The sequence below is a fragment of the Heloderma suspectum genome, chromosome 2, assembly GCF_057233095.1.
Source record: "Heloderma suspectum isolate Gila_16-S chromosome 2, 16-S_ref, whole genome shotgun sequence".
NCBI classification, from domain to species: Eukaryota; Metazoa; Chordata; class Lepidosauria; order Squamata; family Helodermatidae; genus Heloderma; species Heloderma suspectum.
In genome coordinates, this window is record NC_139459.1 from 39,952,764 (window position 1) to 39,968,845 (window position 16,082).

The 16,082-nt window shown below is 43.2% G+C and overlaps 1 protein-coding gene across 1 annotated transcript in view; it reads right to left on the reverse strand.

Moving 5' to 3' along the window:
- The window catches only part of PDE4D (phosphodiesterase 4D), a 1,044,072-nt gene that overhangs the window by 749,410 nt on the left and 278,580 nt on the right, over positions 1–16,082 (reverse strand). The window contains exon 5 of the mRNA XM_084833299.1: positions 967–1,202. Coding sequence (XP_084689425.1) covers positions 967–1,202 — 236 coding nt within the window. The remainder of the gene's footprint in view (positions 1–966; positions 1,203–16,082) is intronic.

The window sequence follows — 16,082 nt, forward strand, 5'->3', positions numbered from 1 at the left end:
ACTAAACCAGCCTTAAAACTCTCTGGGACTCTGCTATCTACTTTAGATAGTGTGGGAGCTGACTATTAGACATAGGACTATTAGATACATGCAACACACAAAAACCCATGAGCAATAGGGCAGTAAAATAACCACAAATAAACATATCAAGCTAACCTAACTAGACTGTGCCCCTATTTTATCCAAGTTCCATATCCAAGCAATATCTAACTCCAGCACTCTCCCAACCAGTTCTCCAGTTCCAGTAGCTCTGATTCATTTTAGCCTTCTTTCCTTCCTTCTCTCTCCTTCTCTCTCTGTTTCTGACTTAGGCTTCTGTATCTTAAAATTAGTTATTTCCCCTCACAAACTCCAACCAATCAGGAGCGTAGTTTTTTTTTCTTAATTTCTTCCTCCCATCTTCTGGTGAACCTCCTGTGAACTCTTTTTTTTCTTCTTTCCAAGCAGACATCCCGACTTCTATCATTTAACCACACTTTTGACTTGAGTCTTGTGTAAACCTTCGGCTTCCTGAGCAGACAACTTGACTCCAATAATCTAACTAAACACACACATACACACACATACCACAATATCCAAACACTTAACTAAGTACAAAATTGGAAGACAGTTCTGTTCTGTCACACTCCCTCAGAGACAATGCAGATACATGGTTGTGTTTACTTCTTTTCGGCCAATAGACTGGGGTACAGTGCTCCCCCAGTACAGAAAAACTCTCTTGTGTTTTAAAGCAAACCACCAAAAACACCACATCTTTTGCCTCTTTTTCCTGCCATCACTGCCAAGACAGCTGTTAGAAAAACCTATTAACCTATCTTTAAGATGCCTTTCATCAGAGCTGCCTTAATTTACTCTGTAATGAAGAGTCAAACACTTTAATCGCAAATGTCCAGGACATTGGCTGCCAGGACACAATCCTTCAGCTGTCATACAGAAGTAGGAGCAGGGTTCCAAATCAATGTTTACCTGGCAGATTCTGCAGCTGTGATAGCAATTAGCGGGAGAGTTCTCAGTGGAAGACTGGTTGGCCTCAGCACCGTCTCTGGATCTCCCTTTCTATCCCAATCTGCCTGTTCCAGCTGCCTGAATGCCAAAGGAGGAAGCTGGAGATTGCGACAGGAAAGTCTCCTAACACGATATTGGTCCATTCCCTGGAGAGCAGCATCATCTTCATTATGAGGGCACAGTGTTTCTTCTGATACCTGCAACAACAACAACAACAACAACAACAAATATTGCTTTAATAATTCTCTGCAGCTTCTCTCATAAACAGCATCCATTATTCTAGGCAGACCCTTATGTTTTATTTAGAAAGCATTCAATAGATGAGGCACTGAAGAACCAGATTCTATTCATGTCCTTTAGCAACACTGGCTAGAACAGGACTGTGTGCCAGCCACTCCAATAGAATAAAGGTGATAGCTGTAAGGATGCTGTGTAAAGCGGACTTTCATGACTCCACTTTGTTCCTGCCAGATCTTGTAGTGAAGCACAGTTGTGCCACAATAAGGACAGGGGGAAGGTCCACAACACCACCCCAAATGCTTCTTCTGCACAGTGCGGCTGGGATGCAGTTGCTCATAGGACTATGTTAGGCTTGGCTGTTTTAAAAAAATGTCCCCAGCATTTCCCCTTTTTCAACTAAAAACTCTTCCCAAATCAGATCATGGCCAAATCTCAGCAATAGGCGGTAACAAGTATTGGCAAGTCATTGACTTGAGAATGTTCAACCTCCTTTGGTTGGTCCCTCAAGTCTGAAGTGGCTCATGGATACCTTTTTGTACCAAGAAGCTCAGGTTTCCCCATTTTCCAGAAGTGCCTGCCACTAGCTACATCTACAGCAACTTATTCAAACTTGCACACCTTTATCAGTGCCTCCATAATTTTGAGGCTATATTGCCATAATGTCTCTGTACATGGGACTGGTCCTTGATGAACAATAAGTTGCTAATGATGGCCAAAAGTGACAAATAGCACTGCACCTACAGCTATTTCATTCCACTTATGAACATCTTCTTGGGAACTGACTTTTTAGATCAATGAATGAAAATATTTTACTAAAAACTATACGAGTCAATCACCTACACTATCCTCTGATGCCTCTGGTAGGATTTGGCCATGCTGGGCTGAATTTATCCTCTTAAATGTGTTTTTAGTAGTCTCTCCTCAGGCATAAATATTAATCTAGACTACAAATTCAAAGGTACAGCTGAACTCTCATACCTACTAGAGGCATTCCAGTCTCATCTCTTAGAAAAAAATGGATCCATCTGAGCCTAATATTGGTCTTAACTTTTTCTTCTGATCCCATTAAGATCAGATGTTCCATGACAGTTACCTTTAAACCCTTCAATCAGGGGTAGGCAACCTTTTTGGGCCATAGGTACATTTGGCAATTTGAGAAACAGTCCTGGGCACCACCACAAAATGGCTTTCATTGGAAGAGTGGAAAAGGACAAATAACCTGTTCAAAAGAGTAAGTACAAGGCAAAGGTGGGGTCTGAGTCCCAACAAACAATTCCTTTGAACCCACAGTTTTCAGCACCAACAGGAACCTATTTCCCAGTAATCCTAGCTGCCAGAAAGAAAATTTGTTGTTGTTGTTGTTGTTGCTTTTAAGTGGGAGGAGTTGGGGGAGTATTGTTGCCTACCCCTGCCTTGAATTGTCTGAGACCAGGTTACCTAAAGGCCTGTCTTCATCGATATGACCCTTCCTGAATGTTTAGGTCATTGTCAAGAACTCTGCTTTTATGCCACCAGTTAGAACAGCTAGATTAGTGAGTATAAAGGGCAGGGCTTTCTCGGTGGTGGTCCATCAGCTATAAAGCTCCTTTAAAACTCCTTTCCTACTCTTTGTACCTTATCTTTGGTGCAGTCTTTTAAGAAAGCTTTAAAAAGTCTTTGTTCAGACTAGCTTTTTCTGTTTAAGTAGTTAATAAGTGTGTTCCATTCTCAGCAACCTAAATCTTAGTTTAATTCCCTCAGTTCTGATACTACTGTTTTTTCTATATGTGCTTGTGTCCAATGACTTTATTGTTTGCAGCCACTTTGCAAGGATATATCTCTGATAAGTGAGACATAAATATAATGAATGAATGAAAATAGGTCGAGGTTTAAGTTTTTGTATCTGTTGGAAAGGTAGCTCAAATTCCAGCTCTCTAGTTTTGTTTCAAACTAATAAATTATGAAGAAAACATTGACTCTGGAAATGGGAACATTTTTTTGTTTTGCTAAATAAATCTCTCCATCATGGAATATTGACAAGCTCATTACTTTTAATATACAAGTAACTTCCCTCTTGTTTGCAGCATAGTAAAAGTCTAAAGAAAATGAGGTCTGGCCAGCTCAAATGTGAGGTGTCTCAGCGATAAATTTGCTAAATAGTGGGCACTGTAAAAGCCAGATAAGAAGACCAGCTTGCTGTCTAACCAGTATATTGAAACTGTACTTGTAAAATAAAATGCTGCCCATCTGAGTTAAACATTTCAAGCTATTAAAAATGCTTGACAAGCCAAATTCAGCATGCATGACAAATAGTTAGCCCACCCTTGAGGAAATGTGAAAATTATAGGAATTATGACTATATTGGGTAGACAGCAAATAAATCAGAGATATTGATCACTGTAAAAATGCCATGAAAAAGCCTATTCATGTCATTGAAAGAGATGTTCAGTTGCCCTTTGGTTGTATTTTTAGTATGCTGCAGAAAATGAAATGAAAAAGTGAATGTAATTATGTTATATGTGCTCTGGATGTACGTGAGGAAAAGGGAGGAATTATGCTTTTAGTAACAAATTGGGCAAGGGCAGGGGGATGATTTCTGTCCCACTTAAGGCCTCTGAATCATAGTCATAGTATGTGAACAGCAGTGTGTGTTAGGGGAAATCCCTTCTTTTTTACAATTACCAACTAAAATGTCCTAAAAATATTCTGAGAATCAATGGAATGAGCTAAGTAATAAGCAATTCACAATAATACCCAGACAACCCCAGAGATTACTTTGGCCACAGGCATGACTCACCTACATGCTGTTTATTTTAGCAGCAACTGGATAAGTAAATGGGTCGTGAACAGCTGCCTGCTACTTAATGGCAAAGATAGGCTGCATATTATTCTCCACAAATAATGGAAAGATTAGCATTTCCTAGGCACAAGCAACTCCTTCAACTACTACATCATGGCAAAAACAACAAATCAGCATTTGGACTGAAACCAGTTATGTTCAATGACACACTAGGGTCAGACAGACCCACCAGAAGATTATGACTTAGCCAGTGGGTTAGCTTATTAAAGAATGCTGGGATTGCACGATTACAACATTGGACCTTGGTGCTTTGTACGCTTTCTTCTGTTATAGCAGCAAAGTCTGCCAGCTGCAGGTGGAAAGGCAAGTACATTTAGGGATGTGTGAATCAGCAAAACTCAAGCTCACCAAATTCCTCTGAATTCCATCTCAAAGCTCGTTCTGACTTGACTCTGTATCAGATTATGAGCTTTTTTCTTTTCTTTCCGCATGAAAATCCATGTGTATTTTCATGCGCATTTTCCAAGTATACACAACAATTGTGCACATCTCTGAAATGTACACGTTCTTCTCCCATCGATTAAAGTGTACTTGTGTGCATTTTTTAAAAGTGCACATACTTCCATGCACATTTTTCAAATGTACACGTTACACCATTGATGTAGCATGATGTAACTGAACACCATTTTGGGAGCTCCATGAATCACACTGCAAGCTTGGAAATGTACAAACTTCGACTGCAGATTGCGTCCAAGTCCATGTTCAGTCCTGAAGGTGCAAAGTGGGTAAATCCTGATCAAAAATGAACTGAAATGAACTTCTCATACATCCCTAAGTATATTTATCAGACACTCCCACATGATCTACCTAGCAAACTATTGTTGCTCTATCAGCCATGCTGTTGGCCACCCGTCCATTCACCAATGGAGAGTGACAGACTACAGCTGCTTACCTACTATTGCACCATTGCAGCACTGTTCTAACACTGTTGCACCATTGCAGCACTGCCGCCGCCGCCATTCCAATAAAACTAAAAAAAAAAAAACGCCCCCGTGGTAGGCTACGTGACGATTAACATAGCCTATCACGGCTAGATTTGCAAAGTCAGCCGTGATAGGCTACGTAAATCGTCACGTAGCCTATCACGGGTGACTTAAAAAAAAAAAAAAGCGCGTACGGATAATGGCGGCCCCCATAGGGAGCCGCCATTCCCGTTCCTTATTTGGTCGCCGTAGTCTACATAAAGATTTACGTAGACTACAGCGACCAAATAAGGAACGCGAATGGCGGCTCCCTATGGGGGCCGCCATTTGCGTACGCGCTTTTTTTTTTTTAAGTCACCCGTGATAGGCTACGTGACGATTTACGTAGCCTATCATGGCTGACTTTGCAGATCTAGCCGTGATAGGCTACGTTAATCGTCACGTAGCCTATCACGGGGGCGTTTTTGTTTTTTTTTTACTTTTAATTTCGCGGCCGGGCGAGGCGAGGCGCCTCCTCCCCGGCCTGAATTTCGGCCGGGCGAGGCAGGAAGCCTCCCCCCTGGCCTGAATTTCGGCCGGACGAGGCGGGACACCTCCCCCCCCGGCCTGAACTTTGGGGGGAGAGCAGCGAAGCGCCTCCCCCCCACCGCGAAAAGCTGCGAGACCAGGTAAGTGGGTTTCGTGCACCCCTACAATAAACCTAAGGCAGTATTAGGGCAATCCAAAGGCAAGTCAATAAACAGGCAAAAGTCAAATGCAGAGATATCAATCCAGCAAGAGAGCAGTTACAGACAGGAATAGTCAGTAAACAGGCAATGGTCAAATGCACATTTTTACCAGGCAAGACAGGAAGAGTTCCAAGAGAGAAGTCTGAGGAGCAGCCAAGGTTAAAACACAGATAAGCAGTCAGATACACAGTCCAAGAAGGAGAGTCAAGCAGGAGTCCAAGGGCCAGTAGCAAAAGGTTTTTATAATGGAGCAAGGTAAAAGAACAAGGCACTGGAACTGGTAAAAAGTCATTTTACTGGTTCTAGCCACCAGTAGGTCTCAGCAAAAGGCTATTGTATACTGAGCTCCCAGAGCCCAATGCAGGGCTCAGATGCACTTCATCACAGGCCTCTGGCAAAAGTCCTACTATTGAGGAGGGCCTTACTCCTGAGGAGGCCTTTACTGTTGAGGGGTCTTTTTCTGCAAGCAGGCACTCTGCCTGGCCATGGACTTAGCCTGAACCTTCAGGCACCGGCGTTCTCAGGGGCTGGGTGGTGGATCAACCTCCTCTTCTGACACCATGGGTGAGGCACATCACTCAGCGACACTGTCCATGCATTTCTCAGGGTCCACTGTTGAAGGATGAAGTGTAACTTCCCTACAGATACTAAGGAGGCCTGGGGTAGTACTAGTATCGGGGGGGGGTCAACATGGTCTTCAGGCTCTGCCATCTCAGACGCTTCATCTGAGGAATCATCCTGGTTGGGGTCTGCGTCAGATATGACAACACATAGGCTCCATGGTGACATTCAACTGAATGTGTGGATTCCTTCCCCTGCCACATAGGTTAATTCGCCTCAGATGGGTCATCTGAAAAGGTCAAGGGTTGCAGAATTCTAGCTGCCAATCCCAGTTTTAAAGTGTTAGGACATATGCTGAGGACAGCTACAGTATGTCGCAGCAGAGTGAGGCAAGGATGAGGTGCATAGAAGCAAGGGAGTAGGAAAAAGACTGACACAACAAGGGGTGACTGCCCTGACAAATGGCCATCCTTATTCTGGAGGCAAACAATTCCATAAAATAATTACGTGTTGCATGCAGTGTTATTTTGTTTGCCCTGAACCAAACAACCCACAGCCAATTTGTTTTTAATTTTTGTATTACTTCATATTTATTTAATAACTACTAATATCAGCAAAATAAAACATTTCTCTAAAAATATACATCATTTACATAATTATAACTATTCTTAGAAGTAAGCAATACCTCTTAATTTCTACCATTAGGTAGTCCCTGGCCCTGTTTCCACAACAACAGAAGGAGACACTAATGGAGGAGTACCAGATTTTGTTAAAGGGATCAAGTTTCCTGTGATGTGGTCCGTGCAGGCCTCCATGAGCAGGTTCTCCAGAGCAGTAAAAATTGCTTCACAGAACATACTTCCTGGTGGGGCTGAGGGTTAGAGTGAACATCTTCTGACTTGCAGGGGCTGCACAACCAATAAGAGAGGCTTCCCCCCTCCCCCCTTTTTCCTTTCCCCTGAAAGTCCAGATGCATTGCACCTGCATTTCAGGAGCAAGCTCCATTGACCACACTGATTTCCAAGTAGACACACATATGCTTGTGCTGGGAAAGAGAGAAGTAAATGCAAAGACAGAAACCAGCCCCCATTTTAACTTGCAGGATCTCTATAATGAATGGTGGAAGTAGTTTCTTCCTAATGCAATAAACAAACAAAAGAGAATCAGAGCCTTGAGATCGTGCTTTACCACACTTACGGAATTTGGGCTTTAAACTGTGCCATGTCAATTGAGGGGGATCTCTGTAAATTCTATGGGCATTCAAAGGGCAAGCCTCATTCAGCACAATGGGAGGAAACACCCCTTGATCAGGGTCATGGTGAAGGGCACACCCCTGGGCAGGGCTAGCATACCCAAGGTCAATGCAGGGGGTGAGGGACACAGCAACTATACTGGGGAGAACCCAATTTGGGGAAAATAATCAGACTTTAAGTAGTAGGAAATCTTGGTTTTCCTTGATAAGCTCCGGGGTGGCTGCTGGATGGCCACAACGTCATCTATCCCTAACGACCCCACACACAGCCAGTTCAGAGTAAATCACTGGTAGAAACACCCCCCCGCCCATGACTATACGTATGGATCTGTGGTATCTTGAACCTTAATAAGATATAAATCAACAGAATTTTTCTACCAAGTTAATCTCCTGTTGTCTCCCTTCTCTGACTTGCCAGCTTGCTCATATAACCCATTCCCCAAGCTGCAGTGATTCAGCTTCCTTGAATTAAGGGGGATATATGGGCTGCTGTTAACAAATGTGCAACCATTTTGAAATTTTCATTATGAACTAGGCCACTAACCAAATAAAACTATCAAATGGTCTAAACAAATGTCATACCCCAATCCAAAGCCAATGTTATTGAATGTCTCCAAGTTCTAGCATTTTGAAACAGAGAATAATTCTCTCTGTTCACTCTATACTGTAGCAGCCATATCAGGGGTCAGACTAAGTAGCCTCATGCAGTCTCATGCTTCATGTTCTTGCTGAGCTCTTTCTCCCTTGAATATATTGTTGTAAGCTGACGAGACACAGGAATTCCTTATCTTGTCAAAGGTCATACAATTGTATATCTTGTTCTCTGCTGTTCTCTTCTGTTCTCTCCTTATCATGGCTACCCTATAACCCAGTTCTTGTATTATAAACAATGGTGCTAGGAGGAAAAATGTTGAGGATTGCAACCCCATGCGGGAGGGAGAGGAGGAGCCATTTCATATATGTCACAATGTCTATAAAACCAATGTGCTAATGTAAATCGGGGCTTCTGGCTCTTTGGAAACGATTCCAGCCTTAAGCCCGCGCGTTAAATAAAGAATCTCTTTTTCCTTCACTCCGTGGTCTCTCTGACTCTGGGTTCTGCAACATAAATGGTGCCGTGACTCGGATGTGGCAGGCTCTGAGCCAGACAGGTGGCAGTTGCCTGCTCTTGATCGCCGCACCGGGAAGACGAGCTCGGCGCATGCCTCCCTTTCTTGGCGCCACCGACCTTTTTGTCGAGTGAATGGGAGAAAGCCTGCACCGGGATCGCCCAAACGGTAGCGAGCAGCAAGAGAACCTTGGGAAGCGGAGGAAGGAACTTGAGCCCTGCCTATATCGCAGCTGCAATTGAGTTGAAACCCACATTGGAAGCCTTCAGGAGAAAGGCAAGTATATGGGAAAAAGAGGGCCCCGCCTTTAGGGAGAAAGGCCACTGGGCAGAAAAAAAGAGGGCCCCGCCTTATGAAGAAGGTCAGTGTTGGTGGTATACGTATACAAAAGAACCTACTCCTTGCGGGTAGAAGGGGGGCCTGATCACACCCCCGAGTGGGCGCCAGTACCTAGCACGCCAGTACTCAGTAGGAAGCTGAGGAAGCTGGGGAAGCCGTTTTCCGCTCTGGTAAAAAGTGGGAAAAGTGGGTGGCAGGGACATATGGATGTAGTGGAGAGATTGATGATTGTGTGAGTGGCTACTGCGGTTTCTGACGCATACCGTTGACCGTCCGGGTGCCCAGGCCAGTAGCAAAGTGCGTGGTGTGAAAAATCCTCTTGTGTCGGCCAGTGAGACCCCTTACTCACTGACCAATTCCCATTCCCTAATTGTGTCTGTCTTCAATTTAGGAGGGAGGCTATGGGTGGTGGGGGAAGCAAACCTTGCACCCCCTTGAGATGTATGTCAAACAAAGAAGGAAAAAGGTTTTTTTTAAAAAAAGATTCAGAATAGAGAGAGAAAACAGCAAAAAGCTCAAGGTCGAGCTGAGAGAAAAAAAAAAACAAGATCTGAGGCTGTTAATTAGAAAAATGTTGCAGGACAGTCTGGCTTTTAACAAAGCGTGGGAGCGTGAGAGTGTAAGGCCAAAGAAGTAGCTGTTAGCCTAGCGCGCCGAGAGAGGGGGGGCAGGAAAATTGCCCACAACCTTCTGAGTTGTGCAACATCATCACCTCGCCTAATTGAGATGAAATCCCTAAGAAATGGAAACTGAAAATGAAGACCCAGAAAATGAAGGCAAAATAGAAAATAAAGGTGAAGAATCAGCCCCCAGAGCACAGGCTAGACCCCTCTTCGAGTGAAAAGTGTGCCATAAGACTGTCCCAAAGCAGAATGAAGCGGAAAGACCACGTTGAAGATCTCTGTCAAGGTAACCGTGTTTAGCTTTGAACTGTGTTAAAATTGCATAGAGCCTGTAGCTACTGACCATCAGCTATATGATTTCTGAAGAGCGTAACCATTAAGCTTTTGCCGTGGGATTCCCTGCAATGAAGAAATCTCACTGATTTGAGTATCCAGTGTTACACTGCCTAAGTGTGTGTGCTAAAGAGACCGAGAAACCAGACAGCATGTTCCTGGCCAAGCCAAAATCACGCTACTGCCATGCTCCTGGAAGCTGCAATAAACTGTGTAAGCTGGGAGACCCAACCTGATTGAGAAGAAAAGAAGATATTGGAGCAACTGTCTTGAAAAAACAATGAGATCTGTGTAGCTGGCTGGCTGACGCTGTCAGTGATGTTACAACTTTAAATTAAGACTGTTTTCCTGTTTGAGACCCCAGTGAAGAAAGCTAACCCGAGTTATTTGTTGCCCGTGCCAAAGCAAGAATTTGGTGGCCCTGTACCTCATCATGTCCTGTTTTGAGCTTGGGATTTACAAATACAAACAAACTGAGAAGCCTGCCTTTGAAGTCCTGCAAATCACCCCACCGCCTCCCCGAAGATTAATGGCTGCCTGAAAAATGCAAGTATAAAGCGATGCCCATCACCCCCCAGCGTCCTGAGTTTCGGCACTCAGTGTTTCAGTGCTTTTGTGTACCAGGTTAGAAAAGAAAAAAAAAAGAGTAAGTTTTTAAAATGTCTGTGAGAGAACCTGACAGAAGTAAAATAAAATTTACAAAGGAGTTGCCCAGGTTAAAGTGTCACGGCTAGAGAGCTAAGCTGTGCCGCTCTGTTTAGACAGAGGCCTTGCTAAAAAGTTAAAGGCCCTTGTCTGTCAGAAGGGGTGTAGGGCCACACTTCCCCTTTTTAAACTAATGCAAAAGTGGAGAGCCTTTGCTGGAAACATCGCATCTTCATTGCCCAGAGCCTTCTCTGTTTGCCTCCATCAATGTCTAGGCTTTTTAGAGACACTCTGCACATGAACTAAAATTTTAAATTGTCAAAGACTTGCCATGGACAGTGCTATGAAGCTTTTGATAAACTTGAACTCTCATCGCTGTGGACCGTGTGTCTATGTTTGTAGTCAGCTCAGTGTACAGCAGGCTGAGTTTGATCTATAACTTTTAGATTTCCTTCTGCCAGAACTCATGCAGCATAGAGTTGCCGATGCAAAAATGGTGACCTAGAACTCTGCGTGTGTGGGTATGCCCGTCCCTTGATTTTAATGAGCCCTGAGCTTTCAGCCAGAAGACCAGTATAATTGCTGGATCTGCTCCATCATGCCTTACCATGCAAAAAGTGTTTTCCATTCATTGTGTTAAATTGCAGAAAAAGTTTGTTGTGTATATTTTATGATTTCTTAAATATCATAAAGTATATGTGATATTTGCAGATTAGTGTTAGTTGCAACTCCAAATGATACTAAGTGTAGTTCCCAATGGATGACGAAGAGAAAAGACAAAAGCAAGTAGAAAAGAAGGAATAGAGAAAGTAGAAGACAGATAGAGAAGAGAGAAAAAGAAAAGGCAAAAGGCAAAGAAAAAAAAAAAATTTGTAAAAAAAGAAGCGTGGCCATAGTTGCCCCCAGGGTAAATTAAAAGCAGCTGATTGTGCCTGGAGCTTATTACCTGGGGTAAAGTAGCCACAATAATGTAATAGTTCTTTAAAATGAAGAAAATGTAACTAGAAGGAGAAGAAGAGCCTATCCCAAATGTGTGTCAGTGGGACTAGTGTAAGGCAGAAAAGTTTAAGTAAGTTTAACTTGAAAAAGACAAATAAAGAGACAAGGCTGGTGCATGGAGCAGAAAGTTTTATATAAAAAGTTTGAAACATGATCTGCAATACAGGCAGATCAGCAAAGAAAAAGAAAGCAAAAAAAAGAGAAAAAATTTGTCTTCCCATACTAATAAATAAAAAGTGTTATCAAGCACTTTGGAAAGCGAAGTTGTTTACAGGAAGCTGTGCCTGAGAACCAAGCACTTCTAGCCTATGCTAAAAATGCTTGCTAGTGTTGTGCTGCCTCATGGGTAACATGTATAGTATAAAAACCCATTTAGTGCAATAGCTCGTGGTTCAGAGAAGCTGTCTGATCCAAAAATTAAGTACGCCTGTGTGCTGTAAGTTACCCAATAAAGTCTCCTTGTAAGTAACCCCCCCTGCTGGAATCCCAAAACACAAGTGGGGCTAGAGCGCCTCACCCAGTATCAAACCCTGCTGTTAAAAGCCATGAAAGCAGGTATGAAGAAGTCAATTAATATGACCAAAGTGTCTAAAGTGCTGCAAGGTGCCACCGAGGCCCCAGAGCGTACTTGGAGCGTCTTTCAAATGCCTATCGCCAGTACACCCCCCTCGACCCAGAGGCCCAAGAAGACATAAACGAAAAAAGAAAAGAAGAAGACCCGGCAGAGGCAGAAGATTCTTAAAAAAAGAACCAGTGTGCCCAGTGTGGACAAGATAGACATTAGTGGCATGAATGCCCAAATAAAATAAATCAAATACACAAAGGAGAAAACCAAAGGGGCCAGAATGGGCGAAGAGGGAGACAGCTTGAGAGGGGCCGTGATATTGACTGTGAGGGGCCGTGACATTGACTTCATAATTGACACTGGAGCAGCATCAAGAGCAAGCAAACGTTAGCCTTAAACAAGAAGTCCAAACACTGAGCAAAGGTCTTCAAGCCCAGCGTCGCTTTGTCTTAAAAAAATAAGCCCCCAATTCCCATCACAGAAGTTCATCCTTTCCAACCAAGAGTTAAAGTATGAGTTAAAGAGGGAAAAATAACCCTTTGACTCCCAGATAGAGAAGACTGAAAACTGTCATACTTTCCACCCCCGCAGCTATGAAAGCAGCTAGAATTAAACCCTGGATACATTGGACACGAGTCAAGAGAGCGAGAGGGGGAAAGTAGACCATAAACAGAAATCCTGAAAATCCTTTAAAAATCATTCTGAAAAAGCAGTAAGAAGACTCAGGCTAGACCTTACTGTGGACACACCGGGAAACTGTCCCCCTGCGTATGGTCAGACCTGCAACTGGAGAATTGAAGAAGGGGACTAGACCCTACTGCAGCTTGCCAGGTAAATAGCTGCCCAGCGTACGGTCAGATCCCAAAGAAGATCAAACATGCGTGTTGTAGTGTTAGTAGTGTTGCATTGTGTTTCCTTAATAAGGTGCAAAAAGGGGGGTCTGCCCCTGGAAAAAGAAGTTTGTCCCAGTGATTTGCTGATAATTACTGGCTTCACCTGGCTAACATCATGAAAATAAAACATTTTTGTTTGAGGTATACCTGCAAACAGGCTTATTAGCTCTTGCTTAATACCTGTCTGTAGACATCCTGGGAAAATTCAAAAAGATACCATGTTAAAAGTTTATGGTGTAAGTTTAACTTATTCCCAAAATGCTAATTGGGGCGTGGTTGCAAAGATCCTACCCCCTACAGAGTTCACTCTACGCACCCCCATCATTGCTGAAACAAATGCTACGTGTGCACAAATGCTTAATTGTCAAAATTTTTTCCAGAAAATATAAAGCTATCCCTGGCCCCCTTCCACTGTAATAAAATTCAAAACATATCTTTTAATGATGCCCACATACTTTTGCCTCATGGATGGTTTTAGACATGTAATTCCCGCACTTGGTCATTCATTCCTGCCAACTTGTCTGATAACCACCCATGTTGCCTCAGCCGCCAATTGAACTGGTGCCAATTCTTCCCCTGTAGCCTGAAAAAATCCGTCAACGGCAGCCTCGAGCACTCCAACTAACTAAAAATTGTAATAGTCATGTGCAGTTATATTCTGACTCAGAAAAATTGGCCTTAGCAATGTCACTAGTTGGGGTTCCAAGTTTAGCCGTGGCTGATGGTCTGGAAATCAACCGGTTAGCTTGCAGCTTAGCCAAATGCATAAATGCCACCTCACGAGCATTGTCATTGTTAAATAAAAAGCTGCGTGATCTAAAAGGTGCAGTTCTAGAAAATAGAGCTGGTATAGATTACCTCTTCCTTCTTCATCATTTAAGTTGTGAGACACACCAAAAGCTCTGTTGTTTTAACTTAACTGATAATGGCAATGCTGTAGATGAACAGATCAACAAGCTGCACAATATAGTAGCTAACAAAACAATAAGACAAAACAATTAGCTAAATTAGTTAACCCCTTGGCTTCCAGATCTTAGCTGGCTTGAAAGCATTGTTCATCCTAATTCTACCAGTATTGTTCATAAAAGTTCTGTTATGTCTCTGCGTTCCTTGTCTTATGCGCTGTTTAACCAATCTGTTTTATGTCTCAGCTAGTAAAACTGCTGCCCTCTATGCTCTAATAGCCCAACAAGAGGCTAAGTAATATGTATGTCACAAAAAGCTTTGTATGGTTATCAGAAATGCTATAATTGTAATGAAATTATGCATTTAAGGGGGGAATGTAGCAGCCATATCAGGGGTCAGACTAAGTAGCCTCATGCAGTCTCATGCTTCATGTTCTTGCTGAGCTCTTTCTCCCTTGAATATATTGTTGTAAGCTGACGAGACACAGGAATTCCTTATCTTGTCAAAGGTCATACAATTGTATATCTTGTTCTCTGCTGTTCTCTTCTGTTCTCTCCTTATCATGGCTACCCTATAACCCAGTTCTTGTATTATAAACAATGGTGCTAGGAGGAAAAATGTTGAGGATTGCAACCCCATGCGGGAGGGAGAGGAGGAGCCATTTCATATATGTCACAATGTCTATAAAACCAATGTGCTAATGTAAATCGGGGCTTCTGGCTCTTTGGAAACGATTCCAGCCTTAAGCCCGCGCGTTAAATAAAGAATCTCTTTTTCCTTCACTCCGTGGTCTCTCTGACTCTGGGTTCTGCAACAATACCACATTAGGCATGATTTTTTTCTATATTAAAATAGCTCAATGTCTCTTATGCCATATTTTGTAGGAACATTTAGTTGCTCTTTCCTGTACTTTCTCCAGCTCCATGACACCCATTTTGACACCGGGCTTACAGTTTTCTAGATGTGTGCAGACCCTCTCCTAATAATTTCTAAGACTGTCTTTTGTCTTTTGTTCTGTTGAGGGTGAAGCTCAGTTCGCAGAAGGACATACTGGATGGGTTGGAAGGCTCATGACAGATATCAAGGCAGCACTTCCAACCTACCCAGCACACTCTCCATAGATCAGCACCCTACATAGATTAGCCTAGGCCTTCATGCCTCAGCTCCCTTTTCCCCTCTCCTGTAACTCACCCCACCCTCCCATTAAAGTCAGTCCCAAGAAGCTCAGTAAAATATAATGCATTCCTGACCTAAGTCTGCAGCGGATTTGTCCTTGGAATTAATGCTAGGAAAGTGATAGATTAAAATCACAATAGATTGCTGGACAAAATATCACACTTCACCAGTTTGACTGACACAGCTGGTATTAACTTCTGTGAATTGGTCTGCTGGCAACAGGCAAGAAATGGTGTTTGCTTACATAAACTTCCCACTGTGACTTTCTTTCTTTATTTCACACTACTGCTAAGCTCCATAATTGCTAGAAATATGATGTTACCCTATTATTATTATTATTATTATTATTATTATTATTTAAAATAGCAGGCGATGATAATGCATTAACTATAAAGAGTTCCCAGGAGAAATCGTAACTTCCATTTAACCACGAAAATTAACACTATTTTATGGAAATATGCAGTTTTGGGTTTCACCACTCAAGTCATGCTAATTTCTCATGACCTCCATGTATGCGTGAAGGGGTTCCAACGAGAGATATGGGGAAGAGAAGCAAAGAAATAAGTGTGGTGACACCAAGAGCAACAGCAGCATCTCCCAGGCAACAGGCTGGACAGTCGCTTTCAGCCAGCACATAAAACCTCATGAAATCTCTGTGGGCAGGAGTAGGGTTGGCGAAGAATTTCTCCACGAATCTTCAGGAGGCCGAGTGCCGACGCATCTGGCCCCCCGAAAGTGTTGGGGAAATTCTCCCCTGGCCCCCCGCCCCCCCCGGGATGGGACTTACCTTCGGCGAATGTCCCTCTTGGCGGCGGGTCCCGGCGGCGGTTCGGCAGCGTTTCGGCGGGGGCGGCGGCCGGTCCCCCGACTGGCTGCCGCCGCCGCCATTGCAAAAAAAAAGTAAAGTAAAAGAAAAACAACACACACACCTGTGATAGGCTACGTA